This window comes from Primulina tabacum, chromosome 2, assembly GCF_025594145.1.
Source record: "Primulina tabacum isolate GXHZ01 chromosome 2, ASM2559414v2, whole genome shotgun sequence".
Lineage (NCBI taxonomy): Eukaryota > Viridiplantae > Streptophyta > Magnoliopsida > Lamiales > Gesneriaceae > Primulina > Primulina tabacum.
In genome coordinates this window covers 6637479-6654961 of record NC_134551.1, presented here as the reverse complement: position 1 = coordinate 6654961, position 17483 = coordinate 6637479, and the positions used below count along the sequence as shown (strand labels likewise).

General features: G+C 38.9%; 1 protein-coding gene across 7 annotated transcripts; it reads right to left on the bottom strand.

The window, feature by feature from the left end:
* Positions 1-360: 360 nt before the first annotated feature.
* Positions 361-15116, bottom strand: LOC142528471 (uncharacterized). 7 transcript variants are annotated; one of them, XM_075633527.1, is made up of 16 exons: positions 15014-15116; positions 14701-14874; positions 14404-14467; positions 14222-14329; positions 13019-13103; positions 12854-12908; positions 12297-12689; positions 11721-11801; positions 10745-10804; positions 9227-9325; positions 9001-9111; positions 2343-2414; positions 2126-2242; positions 1869-2018; positions 1258-1358; positions 361-854 (listed from the first exon to the last, which is right to left on the bottom strand). In XM_075633527.1, the coding sequence occupies exons 2-16, from the start codon at positions 14860-14862 to the stop codon at positions 527-529; spliced, it is 1986 nt and encodes a 661-aa protein (XP_075489642.1). In that variant the 5' UTR covers positions 14863-14874; positions 15014-15116; the 3' UTR covers positions 361-526. The 7 variants fall into 7 exon arrangements, with proteins under 7 accessions (XP_075489642.1, XP_075489652.1, XP_075489646.1 ...); XM_075633537.1 differs by having other exon boundaries at positions 14742-14874; XM_075633531.1 differs by having other exon boundaries at positions 15017-15116.
* Positions 15117-17483: the final 2367 nt, after the last annotated feature.

Genomic DNA, 17483 nt, shown 5'->3' with positions numbered 1-17483 from the left:
AAGATAAAATTGTTCATGTATTCCAAAGAAAATCTATCAAGACTTTGATTATTCTTGTCATTTTTTGATTAGTTCAAGTGCTCACTTCCTTATTGTCACCCGATTCTATGCTTCAATCATCCACTTCTTTTCCTTTCGTTTTCCAAAAATTTTAGAAACATATTTTAAAGTTAAGTTTGTACAAACTCAATAGATATATGAATTACATTCTAGAGAAAATAACATGCAACGTGCATGATCGGCAAACGTGACTTGGTCTGGGTTGGATTCTACGGAGGACAGAGTTCGCCATGGCTCTAAATAAATCATGCTTTACTTGGACTACACATTTAAATTGATTTGTATTTCGTTAAACGCAGATTTACGCATATAAATGAACCCTGGGCATTACAAAAGACTTTCAGATGCGTCCATTCATTAACACCTTACTTTCCAAAAGCATAGGATATAATCAGACTCGAGTAGTAAAACGTATCACCGATTTTTTTCCTGTACGGTGCTCCGAGTATCACGAAGAAATAATAATCTAAAGTATATCTTCATCTTGTTGAGGATATATTGAGGCATCCTCAATTGGCAGTGAAGGAGGAGTTCCAGGCGGAATACAAGCTGCGCCATTCTCACCAGCACATATACACAGTGCCTCGGCATCCCTGAGGATTGTGTCGAGGTCAATATGACCACTCAGCTCATTGATAAATTTTAGAAGCGAGTCAAAATCCATCTGTTCCCCAATTATCTTGTTTTGGTATCGCTTGAGGATCGCAACACAAACATAGAGATGCAGATGCTCGCTTGGATAATGAGTCCATAGTACCTCCCACATACGCATTGTCTTCTCATATTCGAATTCCCTGCAATAATCAGAATCACCCACTGAGCAAACTGAAACATAGATACAACGTTCATGAACAATACATTTTTCCATCTCCAACGTGTTTTCCAAATTTATACTGACACAATTCTTTAAGCTTACAGCTCAAAAATCAAATAGAGGGTGCATGTGCTTCGTCTTGGATAGGAATTCACAACATCCACCTCAGTAGTTTTTTATGCTACATCATTTAATTCATGCTTAAGGAAATAATTTAAGGAAAAAAAATCTAGGAACCCGACGGTGGTTTAAAACCTAGAAAATCAAATGACCATGATTTCGCCATTAGCTGCCAACCTGAAGGTGGTTATTTCTTGATTGAACTAAATGCAAAATTCAAAATATCTAAGATGAGATGAGATAAAAGCATCAGTCTCACTTGCCTCTTAAATTGTATAAGAATCCAACGGAAACAGAAGAAATAATTCAAGCAGTCATTCTGCTGAAAGTAGTTATGCAATGGGCTGTCTAACAACTCGACCAGCTGCATGATATAAAAAAAATACAAGTTACTTATGTTGAAAAAAACTCGAAAAAAAAAAACCCATATTGTAGCCCAAGTGAAACACCAAAGATAAACACATGGAACAAAGCGTCAGAAAAGAAGACATGTTGAGCAAAGTGCAGTGACCAAGATGTGTACGGAAAGGCAAAAGAGAGAGAGAGCTACAATTTTAAAAGCTTCTAGCAGGATAACTTTTAATTTAATCACACAACGGTAAAAAATCTATTTTTGTGGTTTCCAGCGCAAAATTTCGAGTGATCATGTGAGCACAACATAGATAAAGGACATAACAAAATTCCCGGGAAATTATAACCAATGTAAATATCAATGTCATGTTGAAAATCTGTCACATCCTGAATCAAAAGCAACAAGTTTGCAACAATAATCATAGATCTACAAAAAATAATAATAGATCCACTTCCCGTAACACAATCAATAGATGAAATGCATGGAGATGCAAAGCGATAAATAGTAACAGAAAGAAAGAACCTTTGACAATGCAAAAAGTTGAGAGTGCATCCCACTTTGGTCACGATTGAAATTGGGTCCTAAGCGTTCCATAAGCGAAACAAAGCACCAAAAGGATTCTGATTCTTCTCTCATGACATACACAATGGGAGAGAGGAGATCACTCATGCCCTATGAAAAAATGTATTAGCTAGCAAGCAAATATAGGTATTGACCATGGAAATGCGAAGAGTGTTTCACAAGCACTTGTCAAACTTATGAGGCTTAAAGTTGGCTACCTGACAATAACCAAGATCAAAATTATAAAATGAATACGACAACAGAATGTCACGTAACAGATATACGTTGGAATTATCATCCCCATCATAAAATGAGAGAGACCTGTCAGTCCTAACCTGGAAATGGAAAACAAAATGGGAAAAACATTATAATTTTGTCATGCATCATGATCTAAGAATGTGTATATGAGCAATGAAATGTGTTAGAAGAGTATACCACATCTTTATCGATAAGACCTTTTCTCTCCCTGAATTTAGTAAATCTTTTCGCCTGCTCTGGCGAAATGCTCTGCAAAAATTAGAACTAAACTCTTCAGATAGATTGCAACTAGGCCTGCAGGATATAAACACGACTTAGGAAGGAAAACCTTTAGATATAAATATAATAAATTCCAAACATTATTCTAAATGCTTCCTTTGAGATCTCAGTCATGAAACTTCACTTCCATTTTTAAGACAATGCCCACTGAAACTCACATTACATGAAGTATCTTATTTTACAAAACATTCACTCTAAATATCAAGTTCAAGCTAAACTGTTCCATGCATTATTGATATAACACAAAAACCTGTAGAGAACCATATCAGCATTTGCCTCATAGTTGAATAACATATATCTTTAAAAAGCTCAAGCTTGATAGAAATGTAAGACCAATAGACCATTAATATTTAATATATCTAATCCGCCCTGGATCGTGCAGGTGGAAGACTTTATAAAAGCCTAGAGCATAATTTTTTAGTTATTTTTTAGCAAAATAGTGGTGAAGACGAAGCCAAAAGCTCCAACTCTCTACCATATTGCAGGAACCTCCTATAAGAACTAAAATATTAGGAACTAAAATATACGCATTCATATAACCGAAAGTGTGTCCCTCACTAAGCACATTTACTTTATGAAGTGTTGGGCTCTCGGAGCTCGGCCCAACACTTAATAAGATAATGACCCGATGGGTCCCGCTGGGTGAGGTCGGCCGGCTTTGGGAGGTCGGCCACACACCTAAATAAAATAGTAACCTGATGAGGTCACACAGAGAGGTCGACCAGCCTTTGGGAGCTCGGTCCAACGCTTAATAAGATAATGACCCGATGGGGTCCCGCTGGGTGAGGTCGGCCACACACCTAATTGAAATAGTAACCTGATGAGGTCACACTGAGAGAGGTCGGCCAGCCTTTGGGAGCCCGGTCCAACACTTAATAAGATAATGACCCGATGGGGTCCCAGTGGGTGAGGTCGGCCGGACCATGGGAGCTCGGCCCAAACACAATAAAATATACCGGGTAAAGCCGCGCCGAGTGAGGTCAGCCAGGCCATGGGAGCTCGGCCCAACACTTAATAAAATATTGACCAGATAAGAGCTCGGCCAACACTTAATAGATAATAACCCGAGGAGATCATTCTGAGAGAGGTCGGTCGGGCTATGAGAGCTCGGCCCAACACTTGATAGATAATAACCCGAGGAGATCATCCTGAGAGAGATCGGCCGGGCTATGGGAGCTCCGCCCAACACTTGATAGATAATAACCCAATGAGGTCATCCCGAGGGAAGTCGGCTGGGAGCTCGGCCCAACACTTCATAAAGTAATAACCCGAGGAGGTCATCCTGAGGGAGGTCGACCGGGAGCTCGGCCCAACACTTCATAAAATTAATAACTCGAAGAGGACATCCTGAGGGAGGTCGACCTGGGAGCTCCATGGAAGCTCAGCACAACACTAACAAAATAACCCGGTGAGATCACGCCGCGGGAGGTAGGCTCGGCCATTGGAGGTCGGCACAACCCTTGAAAAAATAATAACTCGGTAAGATCATGCCGTGGGAGGTAAGCTCGGCCATGGGAGGTCGGCACACCCCTTGACAAAATAATAACTCGGTAAGATCATGTCGTGGGAGTAAGCTCGGTCATGGGAGGTCGGCACAACCCTTGACAAAATAATAACTCGGTAAGATCATGCCATGGGAGATAAGCTCGGCCATGGGAGGTCGGCTGAACCCTTGACAAAATAATAACTCGGTAAGATCATGCCGTGGGAGATAAGCTCGGCCATGGGAGATCGGCAGAACTTTTTAATAAAATAATAACTCGGTAAGATCATGCCATAGGAGGTAAGCTCGGCCATGGGAGGTCGGCACAACCCTTGACAAAATAATAACTCGGTAAGATCATGCCGTGGGAGGTAAGCTCGGCCATGGGAGGTCGGCACAACCCTTGACAAAATAATAACTCGGTAAGATCATGCCATGAGAGGTAAGCTCGGCCATGGGAGGTCGGCTGAGCCCTTGACAAAATAATAACTCGGTAAAATCATGTCGTGGGAGGTAAGCTCGGTCATGGGAGCTCGGCACCACCCCATGACATGGGAGGTGAGCTTGGCCTAGGGAGGTCGGCCAAACTCTTTATTAAAATAATGACGGCAACCCGTAAAGTTTCTGCCGAGCTGAGGTGAGCTCTGAGGCTCCTGAACTGACTGAGGGTGAAAACCCTTATAAACTTGGTGTAACCAAGATGAGGTGAGCTCTGAACTTCTGAACTGAGATCGGGTGAAAACCTTTGTAAACTTGGCGTAACCAAGATGAGGTGAGCTCTGGCCTCCTGAACTGAGATCGGGTGAAAACCCTTGTAAACTTGGCGTAACCAAGATGAGATGAGCTTTGGGCTCCTAAACTGAGATCGGGTGAAAACCCTTGTAAACTTGGCGTAACAAAGATTAGGTGAGCTCTGGGCTCCGTAACTGACTGAGGGTGAAAACCCTTTAAAACTTGGCGTAACCAAGATGAGGTGAGCTCTGGGCTCATGAACTGACTGAGGGTGAAAACCCTTTTAAACTTAGCGCAACCAAGAAGAGGTGAGCTCTGGGCTCCTGAACTGAGATCGGGTGAAAATCCTTGTAAACTTGGCGTAACCAAGATGAGGTGAGGTCTGGGCTCCTGAACTGACTGAGGGTGAAAACCCTTATAAACATGGCGTAACCAAGATGAGGTGAGCTCTGGACTCCTGAACTGAGATCGGGTGAAAACCCTTGTAAACTTGGCGTAACCAAGATAAGGTGAGCTCTGGGCTCCTGAACTGAGATCGGGTGAAAATCCTTGTAAACTAGGCGTAACCAAGATGAGGTGAGCTCTGGGCTCCTGAACTGACTGAGGGTGAAAACCCTTGTAAACTTGGCGTCAAAGATGAGGTGAGCTCTGGGCTCCTGAACTGTCTGAGGGTGAAAACCCTTGTAAACTTGGCATAACCAAGATGAGGTGAGCTCTGGGCTCCTGAACTGCCTGAGGGTGAAAATCCTTTTAAACTTGGCGTAACCAAGATGAGGTGAGCTCTGAACTTCTGAACTGAATGAGGGTGAAAACCCTTTTAAACTTGGCGTAACCAAGATGAGGTGAGCTCTGGACTCCTGAACTGACTGAGGGTGAAAACCCTTATAAACATGGCATAACCAAGATGAGGTGAGCTCTGGACTCCTGAACTGAGATCGGGTGAAAACCTTTGTAAACTTGGCGTAATCAAGATGAGGTGAGCTCTGGGCTCCTGAACTGAGATCGGGTGAAAATCCTTGTAAACTTGGCGTAACCAAGATGAGGTGAGCTCTGGGCTCCTGAACTGATTGAGGGTGAAAAACCTTGTAAACTTGGCGTCCAAGATGAGGTAGAGCTCTGGGCTCCTGAACTGATTGAGGGTGAAACCCCTTGTAAACTTGGCGTAACCAAGATGAGGTGAGCTCTGGGCTTCCTGAACTATCTGAGGGATGAAACCCCTTTTAAACTTGGCGTAACCAAGATGAGGTGAGCTCTGGGCTCCTGAACTGACTGAGGGTGAAAACCCTTTTAAACTTGGCGTAACCAAGATGAGGTGAGCTCTGGGCTCCTGAACTGACTGAGGGTGAAAACCATTTTAAACTTGGCGTAACCAAGATGAGGTGAGCTCTGGGCTCCTGAACTGTCTGAGGGTGAAAACCCTTGTAAACTTGGCGTAACCAAGATGAGGTGAGCTCTGGGCTCCTGAACTGACTGAGGCTGAAAACCCTTTTAAACTTGGCGTAACCAAGATGAGGTGAGCTCTGGGCTCCGGAATTGACTGAGGGTGAAAACCCTTTTGCGCTTCACCCTTATAAACTTGGCGTAACCAAGATGAAGGTGAGCTCTGAACTCCTGAACTGAGATCGGGTGAAAACCCTTGTAAACTTGGCGTAACCAAGATGAGGTGAGTTATGGGCTCCTTGAACTGACTGAGGGTGAAAACCCTTGTAAACTTGGCTGTAACCAAGATGAGGTGAGCTCTGTGCTCCTGAATTGAGATCGGGTGAAAACCCTTGTAAACTTGGCGTAACCAAGATGAGGTGAGCTCTGGGCTCCTGAACTGCCTGAGGGTGAAAATCCTTTTAAACTTGGCGTAACCAAGATGAGGTGAGCTCTGGGCTCCTGAACTGACTGAGGGTGAAAACCCTTTTAAACTTGGCGTAACCAAGATGAGGTGAGCTCTGGGCTCCTGAACTGACTGAGGGTGAAACCCTTTTAAACTTGGCGTAACCAAGATGAGGTGAGCTCTGGGCTCCTGAAATGACTGAGGGTGAAAACCCTTTTAAACTTGGCGTAACCAAGATGAAGTGAGCTCTGGGCTCCTGAACTACCTTAGGGTGAAAACCCTTATAAACTTGGCGTAACCAAGATGAAGGTGAGCTCTGAGCTCCTGAACTGCCTGAGGGTGAAAATCCTTTTAAACTTGGTGTAACCAAGATGAGGTGAGCTCTGGGCTCCTGAACTGACTGAGGGTGAAAACCCTTGTAAACTTGGCGTAACCAAGATGAGGTGAGCTCTGGGCTCCTGAACTGTCTGAGGGTGAAAACCCTTGTAAACTTAGCGTGACCAAGATTAGGTGAGCTCTGGGCTCTTGAACTGCCTGAGGGTGAAAACCCTTGTAAACTTGGCGTAACCAAGACGAGGTGAGCTCTGGGCTCCAGAACTGACTGAGGGTGAAAAACCCTTATAAACTTGGCGTAACCAAGACGAGGTGAGCTCTGGACTCCTGAACTGACTGAGGGTGAAAACCCTTATAAACTTGGCGTAACCAAGACGAGGTGAGCTCTGGGCTCGTGAACTGACTGAGGGTGAAAACCCTTTTAAACTTGGCGTAACCAAGACGAGGTGAGCTCTGGGCTCCTGAACTGACTCAGGGTGAAAACCCATTTAAACTTGGCGTAACCAAGATAAGGTGAGCTATGGGCTCCTGAACTGACTGAGGGTGAGGTGAGCTCTAGGCTCCTGAACTGACTGAGGGTGAAAACCCTTGTAAACTTGGCGTAACCAAGATGAGGTGAGCTCTGGGCTCCTGAACTGTCTGAGGGTGAAAACCCTTGTAAACTTCAATAATTTTGAATTAAAATGTGTAATTTTAATAATATAACTGAATATAGCATCGAATCCTTAGGTCCTTGCTACAAAAGTAACTGACAAAATAAAAGAAATTAAAGGTATAATATCTAAGCATAATATTTGCGGACGTGGTAAGCATTCCATTGTCTCTTCAATTTCTTCCCTGCCAGATCTTCCAAGTAGTAGGCGCCCGAGCTAAGCTTCTCCTTCACCTTGAATGGTCCTTCCCATCTTAGATCTATTTTTCCCACGTCCACATCTTGAACATTCTTCCAAACTAAGTCTCCCACTTAAAAGCTCCTCTCAACGACCTTCTTATTGTAGGATTGGGCTATGCGTCTCTTGTAAGCTTTCATCTTTATGGTCGCGGCTTCCCTCTTTTCTTCCAAGAAATCTAAGTCCGCTGCTCGTCTCTCACTGTTTTGCTCATCATAGAATATTACTTGGCAGGTCTCTTCGCCGATCTCTGCCAGGAGCACTACCTCATTTCCATAAACTAAGCTGAAAGGCGTCTCCCAATGCCAATCTTTGGAGTGGTCATGTACGACCATAGCACGCTTGGGAGCTCTCCCACCCAATTTCCTTGTGCATTCTCACATGTCTACGTCTTTGCTCAGTATTTCCCACAGACAGCGCCAATTGATGTTGCTGAAATCGAGGATGGTAGCTGGGAGGTTGGATCTGCGCTTGGGGAGCACGGATCGGACCTTCGAAAAGAAGCTGGGAGGTCGGATCGGCGCTTGGGGAGCTCGGATCGGACCTTCGAAATCTGAAAGCACAAACAAGAGTGTTAGAAGGGGGCCGGAAGGTTGTTCCGGCGTAGCCTCTCCGACGCTCAAGTCAGAGAACAGAAAACTGAGAGAGTAATGTGTGTGCTGAGAGAATGTGAATATATGAATGAATGAACAATGAACGAAACCTGGTATTTATAGGAAAATGATAGAGTCCTGATTTGGTAGGTTTAGATCTTCAGAATCTTAAAAGATTTGAGTCTATCTTGTGCCAGATTTGGTTAGATCTTGTGCCAGATTTGGTTAGATCTTTAATGGGCTTTACCTTTCTGGGCCTTATTTTTGTGGGCTACGCGCTAATGCTTGAATAAGAGCTCTTGCAGGTACGAGCCGGCCTGGGGTATGGACCCATATGGGAGCTCGGCTGGGGAGCTCGGCCGATGTGTCTCCAATCACACCGATACAATAATCTGGGAGGTCGGCTCGACTTCACGTTGGGAGGTCGGCATGGGTGCTCGGCCTTGGGAGGTCGGCTGACCTCCTTGATCGACAGGACTGCTGATATGGGAGGTCGGCTGGGATGACATCCCAGATGACCTCCCGTGTTGCTCCGAACGCCAGGTCCTAAACTAGGTGGGCTACCGAGAGCGGGCTCAATCCGGGGGTATCAAGTAGGAAATGCAAAATAATTTGTAACCAGATAATATAACCAAAAATCAATATTATAACCAAGAATTACTCCTGAAATATACGTACAAAGTAAACATTATCCACAGACCTGCCACTGTCGTTTTAATGTTTCATACTCTGACTTCTTAATGGAAACAAGGTATTCCATCTCGGCATATGTTGAATAATATGAATGATAACCTAATAAAAATTTCCAAACCTGTAACATTACAAGGTAATTGACATCATAACTGAGGAGAAAAAAGGTAAATATATCAATTCACAAGCATAAAGTCCTCCAGCAGCAACACAAAAATCTCAATCAATAAACATACCTCCTTTCGCATATCGTGCTCCATGCCCCCATAGAAAATTCTCTTTCTCAATGTTTCTGAATCCAATATTCTCCCTTTTAAATCCGAGAAGGTAGCCCACTGCAAGTACATATTTTAAATCCAAAGTTCAAACCAGACATAATATTCATGTTATAAGCAATTGCTCTGGTAGTAAATAAAATGTTAAAGGAAAAAGCAACAGAATCTTATTGTCCATATCAATGATGAGGATAAACAAGTTAACTAAGGAGAAAAAAATCATCAATGCATACTTTACAAGTTCAACTGAAACAGGACAGATTCATGAACACCCCCTATAATACATCTCATCCTTTATTTCTTATTTTTTATTTTTCCCCTTATCATCGGTGAAAATGTATTTCTATTTCATGGTTTTTACAAGAAGCGAAGGCAGCATTACGTTGGGCTTCAGTCTCGTTTTCAATTTTAAGAATTTGAGGAGTTTCACAATAATTTTAAAATGGTATTTGAATAAAATGATTTATAGTTTATTTGACATATAATGAAGTGGTGCTATGTAATAACTATATGAAATAGCAAGATCATACAATAATTAGCTGAGAACCACGAGGGAAAAAAAGAGTGAATACTTAATAAGTTTGATTTCGAGTAATTGTCTCGGAAATTGGAGTGACATTTAAAATTACAGTTTATGAAAAATAACTTGGGATAGATATTCAAAAAGAACTTGTTCAAACAAGAAATGAAGCTTTCAAATGGCAAAAGGTTCATTCAAATATTCATCCCAACAAGCACAAGTTTCAGGACTGAAGTTCTTCCCTAAATGCGATTAACCACAAAAATAGAGGTCCTTTAAAGAAAAAAAATGTCTCAGGGAATTTCTAATAAAAGAAATGTAAGAAACTTTATTAAGATAGAAGACAGGCTAAAATGGTAAAAGATACACCACACAGCACAGGGTATCTAAGATAGTGAAGACAACTGCTAAACCTGCTTGAGTGAGATTGCAAATAGCACTTAAATCGGTTCTTGCACTGCCAGGCACTTAACTTTGTCACATCTTGGTTTTTCAAGATTTGGTCCAAATACGGCATTTAAGACAGGTGCTTTGCATTCATTTTATTCTACCCAAGACTCAACTTGGAAACCCATGTACCTGACCCCAACCTGATAAGGTAAAAATTCAAGAAACTCCTGCCTATTTGTTCAATCCCAATACATTTGCTACCAAAGTGCTTCTGTAAATTCAGTCATGAACGAATCTCATTTTTCATGAATGCACATAAGTCAGAATTCTTATTTACTCATATCACATCTCATTTTTCATGTATGCACATAAGTCAGAATACTTATTTACTCATATCACACTCAATAAACGAGTAATATTTTGCATGTCTACCAGTTTCAGCCATGTCTCAGCTCTTGATAATGAGTAATAACAAAGGAAAAGCACAAATGAAGGACTGTTGCAACACCCTACTATAGTAACAACCAAAAAGCGTCCGAGCACAAGCAAAGTTCAAAATATCATTTTACCTCTTCATGTCTCAAAGGTGGCTGACGTGGTTTTCCCCACACAAGCAATAATTTATCAACCTGCCAAGGGAAGAAATATATAGGTTCACATCTTATTGCAGTTTGAAATAACAGATTGGCTCTCTTTAAGAGGCGAATCAAGGAATAAAATTCACAGGCTGTACAAAACATTACAACACCTCGCGCTAAGCAGAAAATTAGGATAATCAAAATGAAGAATTATTGATTCGGGCAAATGAGACAAGTAGTTTACACAATCCCAATTCAAACAGACATTATTTGAAATATACATGGAATTAGATAGGGTCTTAGAAAGTCAAGTTGCAGGAAAATACACAAGTAGTTCAAGCAAACTAGCTTTTTATTTTCGTATCATAAACCAATTTCTGCAGTATAAATCAATTTCTGAATCCATTGGGTCAGAAGGGAAGGGGCGTGACATCCAAATAAAGCAAAGGATATCCAAAGTTCCACATATACTGGTTCTAGTTTTAATGAATTATAAATAGGTAAATAGATCATTTCTTTTCACAGAAATCTGATTTAGAAAAAATTTCAGGTTCGCCAATGATAAATATAATGGCACTTGTTTCAATGGATTTCAAATAGGTGAGTTGATTATTTCATTCACAGAAATCTGATTTAAATACATTTCAGGTTTGTTCATGATCACCCTGCATGCAGAGGATTCCTCAACACTAATACATGGAAAACAGTTTCAAGCCACCAAACTAAATTGAGAATTGTTCAGAGCAAATACTCCATTACCAATAAAAATTTCAGATTCAAGATTTACCAAGTAAATTAAGCCAGCAAACATAAACTTAGTATAAATGTCAAGGTAGATCGACTAGTAACACCCACAAATATAACAAACGTACCTCTAAATGATAAGGATAACTTCTCGATTTAAAAAGATGATACAAATAATATAAAGGTGAAAGGAGATACTCAACGGCGTAGATCCTTTGTATACCTCCTTAACATTGATAAGCTCGAATATTCCCACATTGGTGGCTGCTTCTTCACCAAAAGATTGTTTCCTAGAAAAGGTTTTCTGTGTGGAAAGGACAAAGGCCCGAATGAGATGGCCTGATTTGGGATTTAAGCAAAACTAAATAATTTGATTTGTAAGAACCAAGTTGAAAAACAAAATTTGACACTCTGATAGGCAGTATTCGAGGCAGTTATCATTCCCCAGATTATCATTTCAAAAACAAGATTAGGCATGACAAGGCCATGGAATTCCCAAGGATGCTTCAACAATTGATCCTAATTTTCCACAGCGAAGAGAATAACCACATCAGGTGAATATGCGTTAACTGACTCCGTGTTAGCAGTTTATAGCGAAATGTAACCGCTTATAAATTTAGAAAACAGACAGCCACATCTACATCCTCTTGGAATCCACCCAGATATTTTATATGGAACTTTTGAACCAGTAAAGGAGTTTTTCTTAATTCTAGAGGACTAGTAATCAACAACTGATAAATGCAAGCATCCTCAAGTCGAAGTTATAGATAACCATTCAAAAGGAGGAACCATGAAGCACCTCTCGTGGATCAGATGATACAGACACTTCAGGAACTTTTTCAGAATCATCAAATGTGCTGGGGTGATACTCCTTAGAAGACTGATCACGCTTCCTCTCTTCAATAGGAAAAAATCCATCAATATGGCCATCCCGAAAGAGCTGGGAAGTTGTTTCTCGAGCAAATCTGGTAACGAGTGAGAACTTCTCCAGCACTTGAATTGATAGATCCCGAGCAGGATCATGACGTTTCCGTCTCAACCTGTCATTTTCCCGAAAGCTACTACCAAAGCTTTTATTAGAAGCATCCTTTTCGTGATCATCATTAGAGGGAAGTTCATTAGCCAAAAGAGTTGGGGACGTGACATTTGAAACAGGAACAGCCCTAGGAAGTTCCAAAGAAGACAGAGTTCTCTGAAGAAAGAAAAGGTCAGCAATGGATATCAGCCTGATTATTGGTCAATTTCATAGCTATGAATAGTCAATATACAACTTAAGCAAAAATCAAATCCAATCTCTTTTACACATAGCTTGTTATATAATCTGCCAAGTGCATATGCAACTAATTATTCAATTACCTGGAGAGGATTTTGAAAATCATTCACAAGAAAAACATTGGCATCTTCAGCTGACCTGGAAATAGAACACCAATCAACTAGATAGAATTTGGGTAAATAGCAAGCAAGTCTTGGGTTTTAAAAGCAATAGAAATTACATTCGTTACAGAATTGCAGCAAATTTACCTCACAAGAAAAACATGCTGCTTAATGGTAGCAAGAAATTGTCTCACTCCACCACTATAGAAGTATAGGGGAGGAAAAGCTAGTCCTGAAAGCAATACAGAACATGAATTGAGGTGAGTGAATCTATGCAAGATGGAAAGAAGGAGAGGATAACCATGTAAACGAAATCCAACAAAAAAGGTTTACTTGGTGGAATATCATGGTATGATAATGAGAATAAATAATTTGTCCAGAAAAGAGAAACCAAGAGAGAAAGTAAAACGTGGAAAAGAAGAAAATAACGGGATTCATTCGCATTATAATCAAGGAAAGAGCATGGATATGACTGCTAAAAAGAAAAAGAGAAAAAGCTCAGCTTGCCTGATAAGGCCAAGGACTTGTTAAGTTGTTAACAAAACAACTCATGCCAGAAAATGCTAAGCAAAGGAAATTCAGAAGACGCGATTATGACATTTTCAGTTTTTTCCTCGTGCTTACCAAAATAGGAATGTTAATATACGATAATCATTTTACAAAAATTTTATGGCTAATTCAATTTCGATTCCAAGAATTTTTTATTTTATTTTTATTTTTTGAAAAAGATTCCAAAAACATTTTAATTCAAAAAGATACTTTAACTATGCTACTACAGTATTAATTACCTTGTTATTTATAATGGTGAGGTGTTTTAAAAGTATTCGATAAATTGACTAAATTTTCTTAACAATTATTGAATAAGTGCTGCCATGTTATGCAAGCAAAGAGATATGATAAAATGAGGAGTTAAGAGGGTGGAGGCAATGATTAGGGGGCAGAGGCAATGATAATAGGTATTGGGAACAAAGTGATACAACTATGAATACAAGAGTTTAATGTTATAATACGCAGCAGCCCAGGATGAATTACTAGAAGTATCCATGAACTATTTAGCTAGCAAGCATGACTTGTCTATAGTTAGTTTTAGGGTGACTGATGACTCATGCCGGGGATATGATTAACTGATATATCCGGGACTAATTCAGTTTCTTGAAGAAAGTGCAAGTCCCAATAGGAATATAATTTAAAAAAAAAAAACATTAGACAGAAACTCCGCACCATTCCCCATCATCTCAGTGCTGTAGGTCAAAGAATTAAAAAAATGCATATCACATGCCCTAAACAATCACTATAAAGTATGCCCTTGGAAATGTTGAGAATCGGTAGGGATCGCGAGTAAAATGATACCTGATGACATGACAACTATAACATATTGCCAACCCAGTGTTGGGGTGTGTCTACGTATTGACCGAATATCTGAAAACGGCACTGCCTTAATGGAATATGGATTTTTATCTGCACAAAATCGTTGAAACATAAAAGTTTCAAGTAAAAAATGTAAATATCGTATGTCACGAAGGATAAGTTACTTGAGATCACACCTTGCTCAGACAGCCTACCCTTCGAGCTTTGTCCTTTGTAAGGAACCCATGTCTGCATTAAAATTTAAAGATTATTTCAAGGACATAATAAAAATAGATTAATTGTTGAGAAAATTATATTTTCCACCATAGCTTCCTATAGATTCTTACAACATATACACTTCCATCGTTGAAGAATAGGAACCCAAACACAGTATCCTCGAAACTTAGTTCAAGAGCAAGAAAATTCTCAAAACCAAAAGTAACATTCGTTTTCCTCTAGTACAAGTTTAGAATGATGAATACCATAAAAACAGAATTCCCTTGCTTAATCATCTTCAACCGACCTCTGATTCTCTCTGAAGCATTCCGAGTAGGATGGATTGCCACGTTATCCTTCGAATACAAGATTTCCCCTTCCTCAGTCTCGTTCAATGAGCTGTGTTTACTGCTGTATGCCCCAGCCATGAGTGAAGATCCCTAATTACGTCAAAAAAAAAAATTTACACACGAAAACCCAGAACAAAACCAAAATCAATCCCTGCATACAATAATTGCACTATTGCTCTCAGAGCAAACACAGCTAAAATGATAATCCATTTCTTAATTCATAATTAACCACCCGACGACACGATGCAGGGGGAGGAGAAGGAACGGAAGATTATTTAAGCCGACACGCTTGGAGTTGAATAAAGCCACAAAAAGCTTGCATGTTTGTGCTTGTGTAACGACTTAACTTGACACGTATCCACTGCAATTAAGTAGTCAAAGAGATTTTTTTTCCGGGCAATCACTTTAAGGGTTTTTTAAAAAATATTATAAATTAGTAAAAGTATTATAAAAATATTGCAAAGTGGGAAGGTTTATAAAAATATTGCAATCCGTGCAATGCTGCACCGGATTCTAATTTATTTTTAAAAAAAAATTAAAACATATTCACGGGTGGGAGGCAAGGTCTGCCACGGATTCAGAAGGTCACGGATTCAATCCGTGACCTTGCTTCCCACCCGTGACTTTTGATATCCGTGACTTTTCAGTATATAATGTGGTGCCCTCCTCTTCATTTTCGCACCGAAGTCTTGAGGCGCAGGAACAAATTTCTTCTTTCTTTCGAATTCCGATCATCGAGCACATTTTCCAGCCGGTGTCTTCAGACTTTTCTATTTATTAACGTAAGTCTTCGATATTTTTCAGAATAATTAGAGGTAACGATATTTTTTATTGTCAATAATATTTATTATTGTTCGATTGTTATACCAGTTTTAAGTAATAACAATAAGTATAATATTAGTTGTATTATTGCAATTACAATACTGTGATTTAGAAATTTTGGAATAATAATAACTACATTTAATTTAATTACGATAATTATATTTACGTGATATAATCAATTATGAATGATATTTTTTATAATTACAGCAATTTTATAATTGTTTATATTGATGATATCTTAGTATTTTCTAATGATATTGAAATACATTTTAAACATTTAGATATATTTAAAAATATTGTTATTCAAAATGGACTTGTTATCTCAAAATCTAAAATGATTTTATTTCAAACTAATATTAGATTTCTTGGTCATATGATTGAGAAAGGAAAAAATAATTCCTATACAGAGAAGTATAGAATTTGGTTCAAAATTTCCTGATATTATAAATGATAAAACTCAGTTACAAAGATTTTTAGGAAGTTTAAATTATATTTCTCCTTATATTAAAAATCTTACTAAAGATTCTGCTATCTTATATGATAGATTAAAGAAAAATCATTTACCTTGGTCTGAAAGACATACAATAACTGTTAGAAATATTAAGGAAAAGGTTAAAAACCTTCCTTGTCTTATGCTTGCTAATCCCCAATGGGATAAAATTGTGGAAACAGATGCTTCAGATATAGGTTTTGGAGGAATCTTAAAACAAAAAGATCCCCAAAATAAACAAGAATATCTTATTAGATTTTATTCTGGTAAATGGAATAATGCCCAGAAAAATTATTCCACAGTAGCAAAAAAAATCTTAGCTATTGTCAGATATATTTTAAAATTTCAAGATGATTTGTATAATCAAAAGTTTATTATAAAAACTGATTGCAAATCTGCAAAATTTATGTTTAATAAAGATTTTAAACATGATATTTCTAAACAAATGTTTGCAAGATGGCAAGCTCATTTAGCTCCTTTTGATTTTGAAATCATTTATAAGAAAGGTGAAGATAATCACTTGCCAGATTTCTTAACTCGAGAATATTTATCCTAATATTTTCATCTACAGATATGTATTCCCGAGGAAGAGGAGAGTCCTCTTATAGAGGGCGAGGAGGTAGGGGAAAACCCCCTAATATCATTGCACAGCATGGAAAACAGAGGCTTATAGCCCAAAACTTATCCAGTTCATCAGCCAGTAATACTGAGCAAAATAATGAGTTATACAATGAATTTCAAGAATTCTTGAAACAAAAGAGAAGTAATACAGATTCTCAATCTTCAGCATCATATGCTAATATCATAAAAGATGATGATAATGATTCAGCTCTATATACAGAGACAAAACATCGAGAATTGATTCTTCTTATAGAAGAAAAAGATACTCAATGGGAAAAAACTCCATGGACTATCATGGAAATATATATCTAACCAATACATCATATGTATATGGTTCCTACAAGCAAAGAGGATTTTATGAAAATCTTCTGATATCTACAAAAAGTGTTGACATAACTCACTTTTTCAGTAATACTCAGCAGAAAGGAAGTTATAACTTCTCAAAGTTTATAATTAAGAAGATTATATCTATTGAAGAATGGGGTATATCTCCATTAGTTGAAAAAGAATTTTATTTTGAAAATCATAAAATGAGTTTTAAATTCAATTTTTGGGATTATATTGAAAGTTTTAATAAAACCTTGTTTTATGAAAATGAGAAAAGAAAACATACTTGGTTTTTAAAGATTTGTGAAAATGTTTTTCACTACCCGGTTCCAAATTGTTTTTAATATGGTGGAAGATTTTTGGTCCATCTGCAAAGATTTTGCCAGAGATTTTATAAAACCCATGAATACTTGGTTAAATGTTTCTCCAAGTATTAAAA

Bases quoted from the DNA above. Each gene is read 5' to 3' on its own strand.
- LOC142528471 (XM_075633527.1), bottom strand. From the start codon at position 14,862: ATGGCTGGGGCATACAGCAGTAAACACAGCTCATTGAACGAGACTGAG. The intron at 13,104-14,221 runs GTATCATTTTAC...TATTGCTTTCAG, and splicing joins TATAGTTGTCATGTCATCAG to GACTAGCTTTTCCTCCCCTA. The intron at 9,112-9,226 runs GTATGTTTATTG...GTAATGTTACAG, and splicing joins AGCACGATATGCGAAAGGAG to GTTTGGAAATTTTTATTAGG.